The sequence below is a fragment of the Poecilia mexicana genome, unplaced genomic scaffold, assembly GCF_051168715.1.
Source record: "Poecilia mexicana isolate PSO_F unplaced genomic scaffold, ASM5116871v1 scaffold_20, whole genome shotgun sequence".
NCBI lineage: Eukaryota > Metazoa > Chordata > Actinopteri > Cyprinodontiformes > Poeciliidae > Poecilia > Poecilia mexicana.
This window is the reverse complement of record NW_028263389.1, coordinates 1,408,901-1,424,223: the sequence shown is the minus strand read 5'-3', so window position 1 is coordinate 1,424,223 and position 15,323 is coordinate 1,408,901. Positions and strand designations below refer to the sequence as shown.

At 41.0% G+C, this 15,323-nt stretch overlaps 2 protein-coding genes across 4 annotated transcripts; one reads left to right on the top strand and one right to left on the bottom strand.

Moving 5' to 3' along the window:
* The first annotated feature begins 70 nt into the window (after nt 1-70).
* ift74 (intraflagellar transport 74) lies at nt 71-14,611 on the top strand. Of its 2 annotated transcripts, none has more exons than XM_014994251.2 (20): nt 71-808; nt 1,060-1,193; nt 1,603-1,738; nt 1,914-1,962; nt 2,619-2,717; nt 2,818-2,878; nt 2,991-3,050; nt 3,144-3,205; nt 10,233-10,371; nt 10,458-10,520; nt 10,589-10,732; nt 11,677-11,717; nt 11,876-11,955; nt 12,079-12,132; nt 12,425-12,522; nt 12,624-12,750; nt 12,828-12,991; nt 13,069-13,194; nt 13,297-13,357; nt 14,152-14,611. In XM_014994251.2, the coding sequence occupies exons 2-20, from the start codon at nt 1,065-1,067 to the stop codon at nt 14,265-14,267; spliced, it is 1,809 nt and encodes a 602-aa protein (XP_014849737.1). In that variant the 5' UTR covers nt 71-808; nt 1,060-1,064; the 3' UTR covers nt 14,268-14,611. The 2 variants fall into 2 exon arrangements, with proteins under 2 accessions (XP_014849737.1, XP_014849736.1); XM_014994250.2 differs by having other exon boundaries at nt 71-842.
* On the bottom strand, nt 3,573-9,817 carry LOC106922107 (leucine-rich repeat-containing protein 19). 2 transcript variants are annotated; one of them, XM_014994255.2, is made up of 8 exons: nt 9,294-9,817; nt 8,836-8,906; nt 8,581-8,667; nt 7,785-8,032; nt 7,591-7,702; nt 5,442-5,529; nt 5,134-5,340; nt 3,573-4,942 (listed from the first exon to the last, which is right to left on the bottom strand). In XM_014994255.2, the coding sequence occupies exons 3-8, from the start codon at nt 8,656-8,658 to the stop codon at nt 4,617-4,619; spliced, it is 1,059 nt and encodes a 352-aa protein (XP_014849741.2). In that variant the 5' UTR covers nt 8,659-8,667; nt 8,836-8,906; nt 9,294-9,817; the 3' UTR covers nt 3,573-4,616. The 2 variants fall into 2 exon arrangements, with proteins under 2 accessions (XP_014849741.2, XP_087857310.1); XM_088001184.1 differs by lacking the exons at nt 8,836-8,906; nt 9,294-9,817 and having other exon boundaries at nt 8,581-8,706.
* Nucleotides 14,612-15,323: the final 712 nt, after the last annotated feature.

Here is a 15,323-nt window from a genome sequence, read left to right as displayed (position 1 = left end):
GCACAGTGACCAGTTTTTGCTAATGACTACAAAAAAAAACTTTTAGTTGGAAAAATTCTTGACAAAAAGCCTTTTTCACTATATCTTAGCCCTGACACAATTGATCATCTAACTTCATATGAGCACATGTAAGGTTGGGAAAGAGTCCTGCTGAGTCGTAGCACTAGGACAATCTTCTCCTGCCTGCAGATTTCTGCAGCCGCCAGTGCAGAGCTTGCGCAACATCAATAGCAGGTGAGTGTGGGTGCATCTGAATGCACAGTTAGCTGCATCTCTGATAAGTGCTCAAGTATCTCACTGGGGAAAATATTGAAATTTTAGACCTGCTGTCAGGAAACTTATTAGATCTGAACCCCACTAAGAATCAGGATGACTTCACGTAACAGGAAGAGAAATGCTGTTTCCCTCTTTCCGTTTTAACTTTTTTCCACTACTTCCCTTCCATTCTTTCCCTCACCACATTGTTTGGTGTGTTTTTGCATTACTTCTGTTAGACGCTAGGGGGCAAGCATGTTTTAACTGATATATAAGAAGGAAGAAGACACTCCCATATACTCCCATGTATTACCGCCAGTAGGCGGCGGTAATACATACCTAACGTCAAGGGGGAAAAATCAAGAAGAAGACTACGGTTACCGGGGTAACGTTAACATCGCTCGAGCTACTGAATGTTAGCTTCAGTTAGAATGGTGTAGCTTTTCTGCTTTCATTTAACGGGTTCTACATTATTTTTTGACCACACTACAACAGACGGAGACCGGAGCAGCTTCAGTAACCAAAGGAAATCATCAAAGGAAACTAATTAAAGGTTCGGAACTGAGATACATTTTCCGAGGCTAAAGGTAAACTGGTAATGTTAAGCAGTAGTTTGAGGCTGAACTAAACGTCATTTTGACATGAATATTCGCAGGATTAGAAAAAATGTTTAGATTACAGGAGCAAAGAGCTTCAAGACAAGCGAGGACGTTAAAAGGATAACTGCTCCTCTGGTCTAAAAACGTAACTGTAATATCGATGTGACTGTTCGCTTGTTATCAGTTATCCATCCTTTGGTTTCAGGCATCATGGCGAGCCAGAGACCACCTTCCGGCATTGCGAGGCCGATGAGTCGGAGTGGATCTGCGGTTTCTGGTGCCGGGAGACCCCCGACAGCAGTGCGACCTCCTCCCACCGCTATACGTGTACCAACCGGGGTAAAAGCTCCGCGGCATCCCGGAGTCTTAGTTCTCATTGCTTAACAGCAAGTCAGACATGACGACTAAACTTTCACACTTCTACAGTGCAATATAAACCTTCAGTAAAGCCCGAACCACCGAGGGAACATGTTGAATAACTAACATAAAGACTCAGATTCCTGTGTGACGATATGAATTTTTTTGTCATTAGTTTAAGAAAAAGCAATACTCTTCATCAGTTAAATAAAGGCTTGAATGTATATAATATGAGTTCTAAAAATATATCGAATTCATGACCTGCTGTACTTGTATAAAAATAAGAAAATGCCAAACAGGAAAGATACCAATGCTGTCCTTACAGGACAACTGCTGCTACACATCAGTGGGTTTTTAATCAAAGAGTCATTCCTTTAGTGATGTTTTCCAGATGGTTCCAACTACCAGTGGGCACCCAGGTATGAGAGGGGCCATCCCTTCTCCTGGAGTCCTGTCAGCAGCCATTAAAGTGGCTGACAGGCCCGTCACCCAGCAGGGCCTCAGTGGGATGAAGACAGGAATGAAAGGTATAGTTAAAGTGCCACCAGGCTTGTCTTTGTCTCTAAATAAACTGCTGTTTGTGGACGGGTTCCTTTTTTATGACCAAAAGTAACAAAGTCACCAAGACGTTACCTCTCTCTCCCTCTCTCTCTCTTTTCTGTCACTTTCCAACTTTGTCCCTCCTGGCTTCCCTTTCTGAAGGGCCTCAGAGACAGATTCTGGATAAATCCTACTACCTGGGTCTCCTCAGGTAACATGATAACCAGCAGATTGTGGCCACATTTACCAACACAATCATTTCTTCTAATAAGCTGTTTAAGTGTGAATTTTTACTTTTAGTTTATGTAGGGAACAATATTGTTAGGAAAATAAAATGAAGCAAATTCACATGTAAAAGAAAAAAAAAAAAAAACTTGTGTGTTAGCTAAAGCAGCATTACATCTCATCCCTTCAACCTTTTCACATTTTCTAACATTACAACCACTGTCTTCATTTAATTTCACTGGTATCTCATTCAGTAGGCAAACAAAAATATTAATATCCTTATAGATTTAAAATTATCTTTTAACTCCACCAAGTGTATCCGATCACCCATCTTTAAAATGTCCGGCCTGCCGATTCCGATTTTGGCTGATACCATTTTTATTTTTTTTTGTTTGTTTTTTTGTGATCTGAAAAGTTGCTTAGTTTAGTGACAGTCACTCAGACCTTGTTGGTCTGTCAGTCAGCTCTCTCTCTCACAGCAGAGCAAAAAGAGACAAAATATGGAGAATATGAAGGGGTGTGAATAATTTTGCAAGGCACTGTGCTGTGTTACTGCAGAATATTCCAGAAATCTTTCCATATTTCAACCTTTAGGCGGCACTATGACGTGAAAGTGAATGTTTCTCTTGTTTTCACCATTAGGAGTAAAATCAACGAGCTGACCACAGAGACCAGCAAACTGCACAAAGAGATAGAGAACTTCAACCAGGAGAACTCCGTCTATGTTTCCTATGAGAAAAGGTCTGTGATGGATTTATCCACTATTATAAAGATGCAATCAGCGAGTTTGAGATCAAATCCATTCATATTATAAACCTTTTTCTGTTTGTGTGTGTTGCAGGGCAGAGAGTCTGGCTGCAGAGATTAAGGACCTGCAGGGCCAGCTTGCTGACTACAACATGGTAAACAGGAAGCACCTGGCTGCTGTCACCAAGACTGTAGCGTCAGTCTTGGTGATGATCTGGGAGTTTCTTTTTTTATTATTATTCTTATTTACATCAAATCTGTTTTCAGCTGGTGGACAAGCTAAACACCAACACAGAGATGGAGGAGATGATCAATGACTACAACAGGGTGAGCATGACCTGGTATTGGTTAGAAAAGTTGCCCAAGGACACATTCAGCATTGTTCCTCATTGCTTCCCGTTTTACTTTGTGTTTTCCCAGGTGAAAGCACAGAACGACATTGAGGCACGAAGCATCGACAGCATCTTCACAGAGAGAAGAGAGTATGGATCATTCAGCTCATTTCACTATGTTTAAGCAGGCAGCGGTGTAACACAGGAACTGACTGAGGTCCTTCAAGGCAATGGCTTGCCAACAAAATATCACAGTAACCACGCAGGTTCACATTCACCATATCAAAATAGGGAAACCTAAACTTTTTCATCAAATATTCAGAATCAGGTCAGCATAAAATTGTTGGGCACACTTGAAGGAAAAAAAGGCACATCCAAGCCTGTTTTTCATTTCCATCTTTTAACTTTTGTCTTTGATAGTGACAGCTGAAATCTGTCCTTAATGGAGTCAATTTGTGCCTGAATTTTGTCCCTGAATCAGAGTTTTATACTAAAACTCTGAACATAATATTACTCCTGGTAGTTAGATGATTTAATGAATTGCAGGAGTGGACATAGCACTGTATAAATCATCTCAAGCCACTTTCAAGACATACAGGTCAAATTCAGATCACATCACATAGAAATATATATAAAAAATAAACATAATTCATGCAATTCCAATTATATACACACATTCATATTTGGATACATGAAGTCTTATTCAGTCATAACTAATAGAATACAGATTAAGATTAAGAAAACCCATCTGATTTCTTCAAAGCAAATGTGCTGACGGTGGGTAGGAAATAGTTTTAATGCATAAAATAAATGTTTTATGAATCAAAGACATTATACACAAGTCTTACATTTTGTCATGGCAGTGCTACTTAATTTCATATATGTAGTTTTTATTTTTGTTACTGGAGGCAATTGAGGCTACCACTAACCATCTGCTAATATACCCTTGCTACCAAGCACTAGCATTTCAGTGTCAGTCATGTATAAGTGCAAATTTATAATCACTTGGATGGATGATGTTAGTTTTTGCCACTGGCTCACTTCTGTTGCTAACTCACACGAGTGTCAATGCATTTTGTGCCAAAGAAATGTTGAAGCTTGGCACTCAGGGGGTTAAGGCTGTAGAGAGCCATAAGCAGTGTGAGAAGCACAAAGCTGCTACCAAGAACCACAAACAAACCTCAGAAATTTCATCATTTTTGCTACATTTGATTGTAATGCACCAGGATCCCCCAAGCATCTGCGATATTTCTAGTTCTTTTGGTCTTAAATATTATTCAATGTTGCATTAAAAAGGTCTTAAAAAGTCTTTAATTTGATTTGCCAAAACCTGCAGATACCCTGTTCTTAACATGATTACACTGCTCATTTAATCAGACACGATGACACGGAGAAGGATCAGTTCACCTCAAACACTAATTCTTCACAGTATATAGAAGCTAAACAACAAGCTTAGTTTACATAAGCTAGTTCTTTAGTTTATTAAACAACTACATTTACAGATCTAAAATTTATAGATTCAGTCTAATTTGATACCAGCCCCTCAATGAGATCCTGTTCCTCATTGTATCTCTTCCTCTGAATCTTCCATCCTCTTGATGTATGGATCCTCAAAATATCCATCCTCCTCGTCTTGTTCCTGTATCCGATGACTCAGTTCCTCAAAAGTGAACGTCTGCTGGCTCTCGCACCCTCCTGTCTCAGTTGGCATGGTGTCCTGGCCCTCTTCTTCATCGTCTTCAACCAGTCTCCGATGTCTGTAGTTGTGGAAGCTTTTGTAGCAGGAAGGTCCTTTGATGGCAGTGAGGATGAGTATACAGGTGGTCAGGCCCAAGGCGGCAATGCAGGCTGTGAACTTCCATGTGTGTCCAGATAAAGGTTTCTGACCTGGTTGCAGAGTGGAGATAAAGAAAATAAAACTGTCAGTTTACCTAGTTGTTTTTTAGAGACTTAGGAAATGTTGTGATCCAACTAAGGTAGGGTTCCGGATCAATATGACTGTTAGGAACTTTTGGGTGCCATGTCAAAGGGAAGAATGACTTGCATAGAAGAACAGTGCATCATAGAGTATGTCTTACGTTTGCTGACAGTACAATTATGACTTGTTGAAGTGGTTGTTGGCGTATTGTTGATTTCTTTAAATTGTTGAGAGGTGACTGGTGGTGTTGGAGATTTATGGTCCGTATGCACAATGACTGGTGATGATGTAGAACAAAGATTTATAGAATCCAGGAGATTTCTTCCTTTCTGCTCTGCTGGAGATGCACAGGTGACGTTTGGGCCCCCTAAAGACCAAGACATGGATAGAGTCATGCATGTTTTACTTAGATTTCTCAGCATCAGCTACTGAGAGGCTCTGTGTGTTTTTACAACGGAAGCTTGGTACCAAAAGAGATATTTGCTTCTTTCATCCTTCCAATGGTGTCAAGCAGAGAACAGGAACAGTTCCAGGGGTTTTCTTGTAGATTCAGGATCTGATGAGAACACCCATGTTAAGGTTGGTAGATGCCAGGAAACACTTTATCAAATTTGAATCAGTTTAGCTTACTTAAGATAAACAATTCAAGTTGTTGCCATCCATTAGCATCAGTGGAAAGCAGTAATTGGACTGATACCTTGGGAAGGTGTATACCTCTAGTGCCTGAGTCTTCCATTATAATGTGACAGTCACTAATGTTGGTAATGTCTGTTACACACTTCTGTAACCATCTGTGGCCAAGAATCATACAGGTGCTGGTCATAAAATTAGAATATTGTGATAAAGTTCATTATTTTCCATAATGTCATGATAAAAATTAAATTGTCATATATTTTAGATTCATTGCACACCAACTGAAATATTTCAGGTCTTTTATTGTTTTAATTTTGATGATTTTGGCAAACAGCTCATGAAAACCCAAAATCCCTGTCTCAAAAAATTAGAATATTATGAAAAGGTTCTCTGAACGAGCAATAAAAATAATCATCTGAATCAACAAAGTAACTCTAAACACCTGAAAAAGATTCCTGAGGCCTTTAAAAACTCCCAGCCTGGTTCGTTACTCAAAACCGCAATCATGGGTCAGACTGCTGACCTGACTGCTGTCCAGAAGGCCATCACTGACATCCTCAAGCAAGAGGGTGAGAAACAGGAAGAAATTTCTGAACGAATCGGCTGTTTGCAGAGTGTTATATCAAGGCACCTCAGTGGGAAGTCAGTAGGAAGGAAAAAGTGTGGCAGAAAACGCTGCACAACGAGAAGAGGTGACCGGACCCTGAGGAAGATTGTGGAGAAGGGCCGATTCCAGACCTTGGGGGAAGCAGTGGACTGAGTCTGGAGTAGAAACATCCAGAGCCACTGTGCACAGGCGTGTGCAGGAAATGAGCTACAGGTGCCGCATTCCCCAGGTCAAAGGTCAAGCCACTTTTGAACCAGAAACAGCGGCAGAAGCGCCTGACCTGGGCTACAGAGAAGCAGCACTTTGGACCACTGTTGTTCAGTGGTCCAAAGTACTTTTTTCGGATGAAAGCAAACTTTGCATGTCATTCGGAAATCAAAGTGCCAGACTCTGGAGGAAGACTGGGGAGAAGGAAATGCCAAAATGCCAGAAGTCCAGTGTCAAGTACCCACAGTCAGTGATGGTCTGGGTGCCATGTCAGCTGCTGGTGTTGGTCCACTGGGTTTTATCAAGGGCAGGATCAATGCAGCAGCTATCAGAAGATTTTGGAGCACTTCATGCTTCCATCTGCTGAAAAGTTTTATGGAGATGAAAATTTAATTTGGTCTGGAATCGGCCCTTCTCCACAATCTTCCTCAGGGTCCGGTCACCTCTTCTCGTTGTGTAGCGTTTTCTGCCACACTTTTTCCTTCCTACTGACTTCCCACTGAGGTGCCTTGATATAACACTCTGCAAACAGCCGATTCGTTCAGAAATTTCTATCTGTTTCTCACCCTCTTGCTTGAGGATGTCAGTGATGGCCTTCTGGACAGCAGTCAGGTCAGCAGTCTGACCCATGATTGCGGTTTTGAGTAACGAACCAGGCTGGGAGTTTTTAAAGGCCTCAGGAATCTTTTTCAGGTGTTTAGAGTTACTTTGTTGATTCAGATGATTATTTTTATTGCTCGTTCAGAGAACCTTTTCATAATATTCTAATTTTTTGAGACAGGGATTTTGGGTTTTCATGAGCTGTTTGCCAAAATCATCAAAATTAAAACAATAAAAGACCTGAAATATTTCAGTTGGTGTGCAATGAATCTAAAATATATGACAATTTAATTTTTATCATGACATTATGGAAAATAATGAACTTTATCACAATATTCTAATTTTATGACCAGCACCTGTATTTATCACCAAAACCTGCCTGCATGTGGAATAAATCCCAAACACATGAGGCCATTCTTTCAGAATTCTTGAGGATATTTAGTAAATCTGGACAGGTTAGGCAGCTTGCTGACTACAACATGGTAAACAGGAAGTACCTGGCTGCTGTCACCAAGACTGTAGCGTCAGTCTTGGTGATGGGAAGGTGTATACCTCTAGTGCAAAGCTTACCTTTAGACTTTTTAAGTTGATGAATGTCTTGTCACAGAGATCCGTCAACTTGTTGTTGGAAAGGTCCAGCTTTTCTAGAACATCCAGTCTAGAGAAAGCCTCAGGATCCAGACTGGAAACCAAGAATCATCAATTGATTGGAATTTGTTGTAGAACTGGACATCATACCCACTGCATTTAGCTTTCTTAGTTACCTGCTGATGTTGTTTCTGCTTAGAGATAGGACTCTCAGGTGTGATAGCCCAGAGAAGAATTTGGCTGGCACAGTAGTGACAAGGTTCTCATCTAAATACAGTTCAACTAGCGTTGTATAAGTAGCCAGGGCTTGTTGGTCCGTCTCATTCAAAGTGATCTGGTTGCCTTTGATCACCAGAATGGAAACATTTGACTTGTCATTTGGAGGGATGACTTGTAGAAGCTTATTTGTCATTCTTTTGACCAGCTGAAGGATGGACAATAATTAGAGAACCATAATCAGGAGAAAATGAAACATTGACATCAAATATGTTGGAGACCTGTCTATACTGGAACATTTTTTTTTCTAAAACATGAACGATTTTAACAGTGTGCGCCCCGCATTAACACAGAATCTACTTTTTTCTTTTAAACAGGTTCCAGAGTGAAAACTTTGTCCTCGTGTAGCACCTGTTTTGTGAAAACACCAACTTATTAGCTGACCTCTAACCCGACCTATATCGCCTAATTCGAGATACGTGTCAGTCTCAACTTTGTCATCACTCCACTTGGCGCTTTGTTGTTCGCCATTCTTGTTTTCTTGTAGCGTTTACCGCTGACCTTGTGTGGAGGCCATATGTGCATGCTTGTTCCATTCTCCTCTGGCGCGTTTTGATGGCTGTGTATGTGGCGACTGTTCCTGTATGGATGAAAACGTTTGTGGAAACAGTCCTGTGTGGATGCGGGTGTTTTTGAAACGACAACCTGTTTTAGAAAAAGCGTTCCCATACATACAGGGCCTAAAACTTTTCATACCGGTGCATCGTTTGCTTCTCCGAATTCAGCCACTGCAGAAAGGCACAGAAGGAGAAGAAGCTGCCAACATCCGTCCATTGTTTTACTCTGGAGAGAATAAAAACCAAGATTCATAGAGGAAATCATACTTTACTGAAGTAGAAAATAATTATGCAGTCATTCTAATGGAGAAAGACAAAATATTCACCAAACAAATCTAGCTACAGAAAACTAAATATTTACTCATAAATATTTAATCACCCAGGAAGCCATTACCTAGTACTTGTTGGAACACCTTTGTTGTCGAGCTCGGCAGCAGAATGTTTCTTGCAGGCCTTTGCAGTCTCCTAAAGTGGGATTTTGGTCCTCATATGAGTACAGAAAGTCATTTTTACTAGCTTAAAGCTTCATCATCAGATTTCTCTTCTTTAACTGCTCCTCTGTTGCCTTGGCGCAATGCTAAGGATTCTGCTTTCCGTATAGCATAGAAACTAAATCCAAAAATGCTGAATCCACAAAATGCATCTGTGCAACAACGGCCTGGACTTGTGGCTAATAGTGTCTTACACAAGGATATGACAGGCTCATAAAGATCAGCTGACACACAGGACCAGAAGTTGCTTGGAAATGAACATTAATGCAACACAGAAAAGCTGATATAAGCTGTTTATTTAACCGAACACACACTCTGAGAGTCTTTAGCTGTACTAGTACATACTTAAAAAGACACTTACCTGGGTTTCAGCATGCACACATTCAAACTCCTTCACCTGTTGTCCATAAGCAGCCAGCACACCCAGTGACCCTTGCTCCCTGTGTAACTTAGATTGTGCTACACTCTGTTCCTGCTAGCGAATCAATCAAGTCAGTCCTCCTAACTGGACTTCCTCATTGGTTTACTTCCTCAGTTGAGGCTGAACATGCGCTGAGGAGAGATTGTAGTTACTTTGGGAATCCTCAAGGATTACTGATATGGAATCGATCAGAAATGTACGGCTTCCTGACCACAATTTGATAATGATACTAATGTGGTTCACCAGCCCAAGTAGCTAATTCAGAGACGCCTTAAAAAAAGAACTAAACATAGGCTGAAAAACTAAAAAAGTTTTCAAAAATAGAAGCCGACTATTCATCTCTTATTCATCGTTTGCTTTGAATTTAATTTAACCTCAAATATCCAGTGGTCAGTACTTTTTTTCCACTCATAAGCACACATTTATTAAACCTGGCTAAATAAAGCAAGAGTTTCTGAAGAAGGATTGAGCCATATCCTGGTTTTGTTACGGAGAAAACATGCAAAACCACTTTCAAGAAATCAGACCGCTGTCTTTGTTTCAGTGATTCTGTTTTGATTTGTTCTTGTAAAAATATTAAAAATTCTGAGGTTTTCCATACTGACACATCAGATTCTACAGCCATCCCCACTCTTTATCCAGTATCTTCTTTAGCACCAGTTATCTCTGTATGATTTCATCTGCCTGATATTGTTATGGAGACCTTTGGCCAACTCCTCTTTTGGAATCCCACCACAATATTTCCCTTTATTATCTGTAACTTCTAGAACTAAATTCTCTATGTCTGATCTGCATCGCTGATGTCCTCCTTTAACTTTGTCATGCCTAAATAATTCCAGAGATATCCCTGATGGTGATATGTTCTTGTTTGACCTGCAGGAGAGAAGAAGTCATCCGGGCGATCGAGGAGGAGATCAGAAGGGAGAGGCAGGTGGCTGAGGAAGTCGTCCAGGCAATGCCTTCAGCAAAGCGGGACAAATATTTCTCCATGACAACAGCCAATGAAGAACTGCTGCAGGTATGTCTATAAAAAAACAAACAATAAAAACTCCCCAGAAATGATCTATGATTACCTTGCCTCTATGTTTTTGGTTTCTTTTGCAGGAGCTTGCGGTGCTGCAGGAGGAGCTGGACGTTCTGGTAACCAGGAAGGAAGACTATGAAGCGGTGAGTTTGGGCCAAAAGAACGCAGCACTGAATCAGGTCCAGGTCCATCATGCATCTTCCCTCTGTAGGAGCTGTCCCACTCACAGATAAAACAGGAAATGGTTCGACTTCACGAGACGCTGGCATCGCTGGAGGGGAAGCGCAACGCAATGGAGGACGAGCACAAGAGCCTGGGCTCCCCCCAGGAGGAGAGGGAGAAGCTGCTGAAGCAGGTGGAGCCTCTTTGGGACGATACGTTTAGGGTTACAGGGCGAGTTCTGGTTTGGTCTCATCTGACCAAACCAGAACTCTTTTCTACTGCTGAAGCAAATCAGTGATCTTTCTTCTCTGTTGCTCCGTTCCCATTAACCTTAAAATTACACAATTTGGCATTTGGAAAATAAATTTGCTCAATGGAAACACTGCAGCTTCGAAAAAACTAATCTGTCGATATGGAGATTTTGCTTTTTTGAACGAGGTGCTTTTTATGCTGTATCAAAATTATTCCTGTATTTTGCAAAACTGCAATGGAAACACTTTTTTCGCATCACTTCCACTTCCTGTCATGTGGTCAATAACAGGATGTTACTACTGGCGGAAAAGACGAAAACAACAGGAAGTGACTGGAGGATGACAGCTCGCCATTTTTTTACTGTTTATTCATGTGGACTTATTTAATGGAAACACTAACTGTGAAATTGTGTTTCAACTTTAGTGGAATATCAACAAAGTTTTATGCACATTTACAAAGAGAACGTAGCTTGTGAGAAGATATGCTTCTAAAACCTGCAGCTTTTGTTCCAAACTCAAAGCAGTCTGCTAAAACCTTTTATCCAGAAACAACAAACACAGGAAACATGGAGAGAGCAGAATATTAACAATATGCTGACATCATCCTCACTGCTTGGGGAAACGTTCAAACTGGTCTGGCTTGAAAATGAGAGAAACATTTCGCATTGCCAGGGATTAAAATGGACATCTACAAGAGGAAACAGCACCTCCTGCAGGCCAAATAGGGAGTACATCAACAAATGTTGAAAAATATATGCATTTGTTAAATTAAAAATATGATTTTGATATTAAATTGACCAATCATTTGAAAAATGTGTAAGTAGACTGATTTTGTTGAATCCAAACTAGTTTGATTAATCTTTGTCTGTATTTTTCTTCTTTTCAGGTGAAGGAGGACAACCAGGAAATAGCCAGCATGGAGAGACAGTGTGTATTCACACTTTGTTAATTTAAAAGCTTAGAGCCAGCTTGATATAATCGTGTGTGTGTGTGTGTGTGTGTGTGTGTGTGTGTGTGTGTGTGTGTGTGTGTGTGTGTGTGTGTGTGTGTGTGTGTGTGTGTGTGTGTGTTTGTGTTTGTCTCAGGCTTACTGAGATCAGAGACAGGAGGAGACAAATTTCAGAGGACATCCGGAACCTGGACCAGGACTCAGAGGCAGCTCAGGGTAATGCTGGTGCATGATGCTCTAAGCTCACTGTGTGTCTTGGACCATTCTTATTGTTTTTTTGTTTTTTTTTCTTTATTAAATGTATAAATGGAAATGATTAGTCTTTTTTTCTGTCATCAGGCGAGTGCCAGCAGAAGTACAAGGAGCTGAAGAGGAAGGAGGAGGAAATAGACAGTGAGTTCCAGTCAGAGAGAGACAAAGACGGACATCTGATGGCAACACTGTGCTATAAAATTATACTATAGACATATAGTATAATGTCTATAATTCTATTAGTATAATTCTATTTTATACTATAGAACTATACTAAAGTATAATTCTATAGTATAAAATTATACTGTAGATATAATACTGTCCCTTTAAAAGCTACATCTTGTTGATTGTTTTATAAAAGCTTTTAAAGGGTAAAACATGAAGGGGTGAATACTTTTTCCAGACACTGTGTTCCAATCGATGACTGTTTCAGGGTTCCTGGACTCATTTGAGGAGTCCAGAGCCGAGGAGCAGGAGAAACTGACCAGGAGCCAGGAGGGCATTGTCTCTCTGCTGGAGCACTGCAGCAGGGTGAGAGAGAGAGACAGATGATGATGATGATGATGATGATGAGGCCTGATGAGGAGGAGGAGGACGACGATTTAAACTGGAGATGTGCTCTGTGTGTCCAGAACATGTTGCGGCTGCGCCACGTCGACACGGTGACCGCCAGCGAGCTGAAGAATATGCAGGAAGTGCTGGTCAGCAAGGAGACGGAGGTGGTCCAATCAGAGAGCACCGCCAGAGGCCTGACCACAGGTCCTTAACTCAGACTCTCCCAAATCCAGAGGAAAGTAAAATATTTTATCTGCTGACCTGGCGCTGTCCCCCTGCAGAGTCCCGCCGGCTGCAGCAGGACCTGGAGAAGGTTCAGCAGCTGGAGGGGAAGATCAGCGCCGAGCTCAGCACCCTGAAGGAGCAGGTCAGCACCATGGAGACGGAGCTGCTCACCTACAGAGACCTGGACGCCCTGAGGCGGAGCGCTGATGACAAGAGGAAGGTAGGACCCGCCTCTCCTGGGACACAGCAGCACCTCCTCACCAAACCCTGAGCACCTGCTTTGTTCTGCTGCTTCAGAGGCTCCAGGAGGAGCGGCTGACCCTGAGTCAGCGCAGAGACTCCTTCCTCCAGCTGCTGGAGGAGATGAGCCTGAAACATGAAGCCCTCAAGACCAAGCTGCAGGAGAACGAGACGCACGCTCAGGTTAGAGCGGCAACACGTCCAACCGAACGCTCTCAGCACATTTGTTTCTTTCAGGAACTCAGCGGTGTGTGTTTGTGTGTGTGTGTGTCTTTGGTGTCTCAGCTGACCAACCTGGAGAGGAAATGGCAGCACTTGGAGCAGAACAACTTTGTGATGAAAGAGTGTATCCTTCACAGATCGCACCAAACAGTTCAAGTTAAAATGCTGTTTCCACTAATGACTTAATAGCAAAATGTTAGCATTTTGCTAGCTTTGAAAATATTTGGCACTTAGCCTCCCCTAAATGTATTTTTTAAACGACTGACTTATTAGTCTATACAGCAGCATATTAGTAATTGATTACAATTTATTAATTAATCATATAAAAATGTCACATTATGCAGATTTTTCATTTAGCCTCTTTTTTCTTGAACATATAGTCTACTCTAGTTAAATAATTTAACAATTTTTTCAATCATCAATTCATCATGATTAATCTTTCAGTTCTGCTTGGTTGTTTTATAAACTTTCAGCTGAATAAAGTTTGACATCTCTGAAGTTTTCTTTGACTGTCACAAATTCAAGTAGTTAGATGTTTATAAAATGCATGAATTATATTAACATTAAATTGGTGCCCAAGAGTTGGAGTCTTTCAAGGATAGCTATTAGTGGTAGTATTAGCATTAGCTTCCGTTAAATACCAATGCTAATGCTATTGGTAGCGTTGGCAAAACTTGGTATTTTAGCACAACTAACTTTTTATCTGTGTTCACTACTGAATACCAAGCACCTTCATGTCTCTTCAAATACACTTCAAAATATGTATAAAAGTAAAAATTAGCAGTATGAACTATAATTGTGGCCATTTCAGTTTATTTCTAAGGAATCTTCCAGACATCCTTCATCAGGAATCACAACAATTTAATTATGGGAAGTAGGAATGTTGCCTTACTGAACTTTCTTTAACTTTTCTTTCAGTCATCGCTTCCAAAACTCAGGAGAGCGACTACGAGTCAGTTGCTAAGGTCGTCTACCAGCAGGTGGCAGACTACAACAAGAGCCTCATAGAGGCGTTACAGAACAACAGGAACTGACCTATATTCTCATTAACTTTGTGTTCAGTATCAGGTTAGCAATACAGTTAAAGTGGAAACTTCTAGTTAAGGTTAGCTTTCTGGGATCATTTAAATTGTTAATGTCACTTCTGATTGGTCAGATTCTTTTCCCAAATCAGTAGAAGCTTCATTTGTCAATAAAGCCAGACTCGTGTCATGCATTGGACTAAGATGATGTGATGCTTGACAGAATATTTTCTAGAAATTTGAGTTGTTTTCTGAAAGTTGATTTCTGGTGAATTTTGAATAGAAATGTAAACTTGTTTATATCAATCAAAACACAGCCACTGTTGCAACAATAAAGTCAAAGTAACTCAGAACAACTTCCTTTTTTTTTTGCATTTATTGCTTATAATTAAAGAAAAAGAAAAGATCAACAATTTGCATAAAATCCAAATTCCACTCTAGAAATATATTTTTGACCTTTCCAAAGTACAGTAAACATGACGGCTGAGGGTGGCAGCAGAGGGACAGTACGGCGTTGCTCAAACGGGCCGTTTAGAGCGACGCGTCCTCAGTATGTACACCGGACTTCCTTCTTGATCCACACCGGCAGTCTGAGCGCTTCTGATCTGGAGCTCAACACGACCTTCAGATGGGAGGAAGGACGTTTGATCTGAATTGCTGGAGACAGATCAGCAGCAGATGGGGGACGAGTTTCTGGATCGGAGAGCAGTTTTCCACCACTGGAATCTCCCGGCAGTCACATTCAGGAATAACAGGCGTGAATGCATAGATCAGTTGCAGTGACAGTAGGCTGACAAATACACACACACACACAAAAAAATCAAATAAAGCAGCACGTCGACAAAGCCCTGAAAACAAGGTGGCTGTAGGACTGAACACTTCCTGAGCCCTGACCTGTCCAGGTTTAGAATCACTACGCCGAACAACGAACACAAGCAGGAAAAGGTTTGAATCGACACTCATGAAGAAATTTCTCACAGCTCTGTAGCTCTTAGTAGCCACTTAGTTTAAAGTCAAACACATGACAAATTGAGGTTTTTTTTTAAAATGGGAAAGCTAAGTTAATTC

What these genes read in the sequence shown, in the direction of transcription:
- LOC106922107 (XM_088001184.1), bottom strand. Translation starts at nt 8,706, where the DNA reads ATGATTTCCTCTATGAATCTTGGTTTTTATTCTCTCCAGAGTAAAACA. An exon ending in AGCAGAAACAACATCAGCAG is followed by an intron (nt 7,703 to 7,784) that starts GTAACTAAGAAA and finishes CTTGGTTTCCAG; the next exon opens with TCTGGATCCTGAGGCTTTCT. An exon ending in AGAAGCAAATATCTCTTTTG is followed by an intron (nt 5,341 to 5,441) that starts GTACCAAGCTTC and finishes CTTGGTCTTTAG; the next exon opens with GGGGCCCAAACGTCACCTGT.
- ift74 (XM_014994251.2), top strand. Translation starts at nt 1,065, where the DNA reads ATGGCGAGCCAGAGACCACCTTCCGGCATTGCGAGGCCGATGAGTCGG. An exon ending in TGATCAATGACTACAACAGG is followed by an intron (nt 3,051 to 3,143) that starts GTGAGCATGACC and finishes GTGTTTTCCCAG; the next exon opens with GTGAAAGCACAGAACGACAT. An exon ending in GCGCTGATGACAAGAGGAAG is followed by an intron (nt 12,992 to 13,068) that starts GTAGGACCCGCC and finishes CTGCTGCTTCAG; the next exon opens with AGGCTCCAGGAGGAGCGGCT.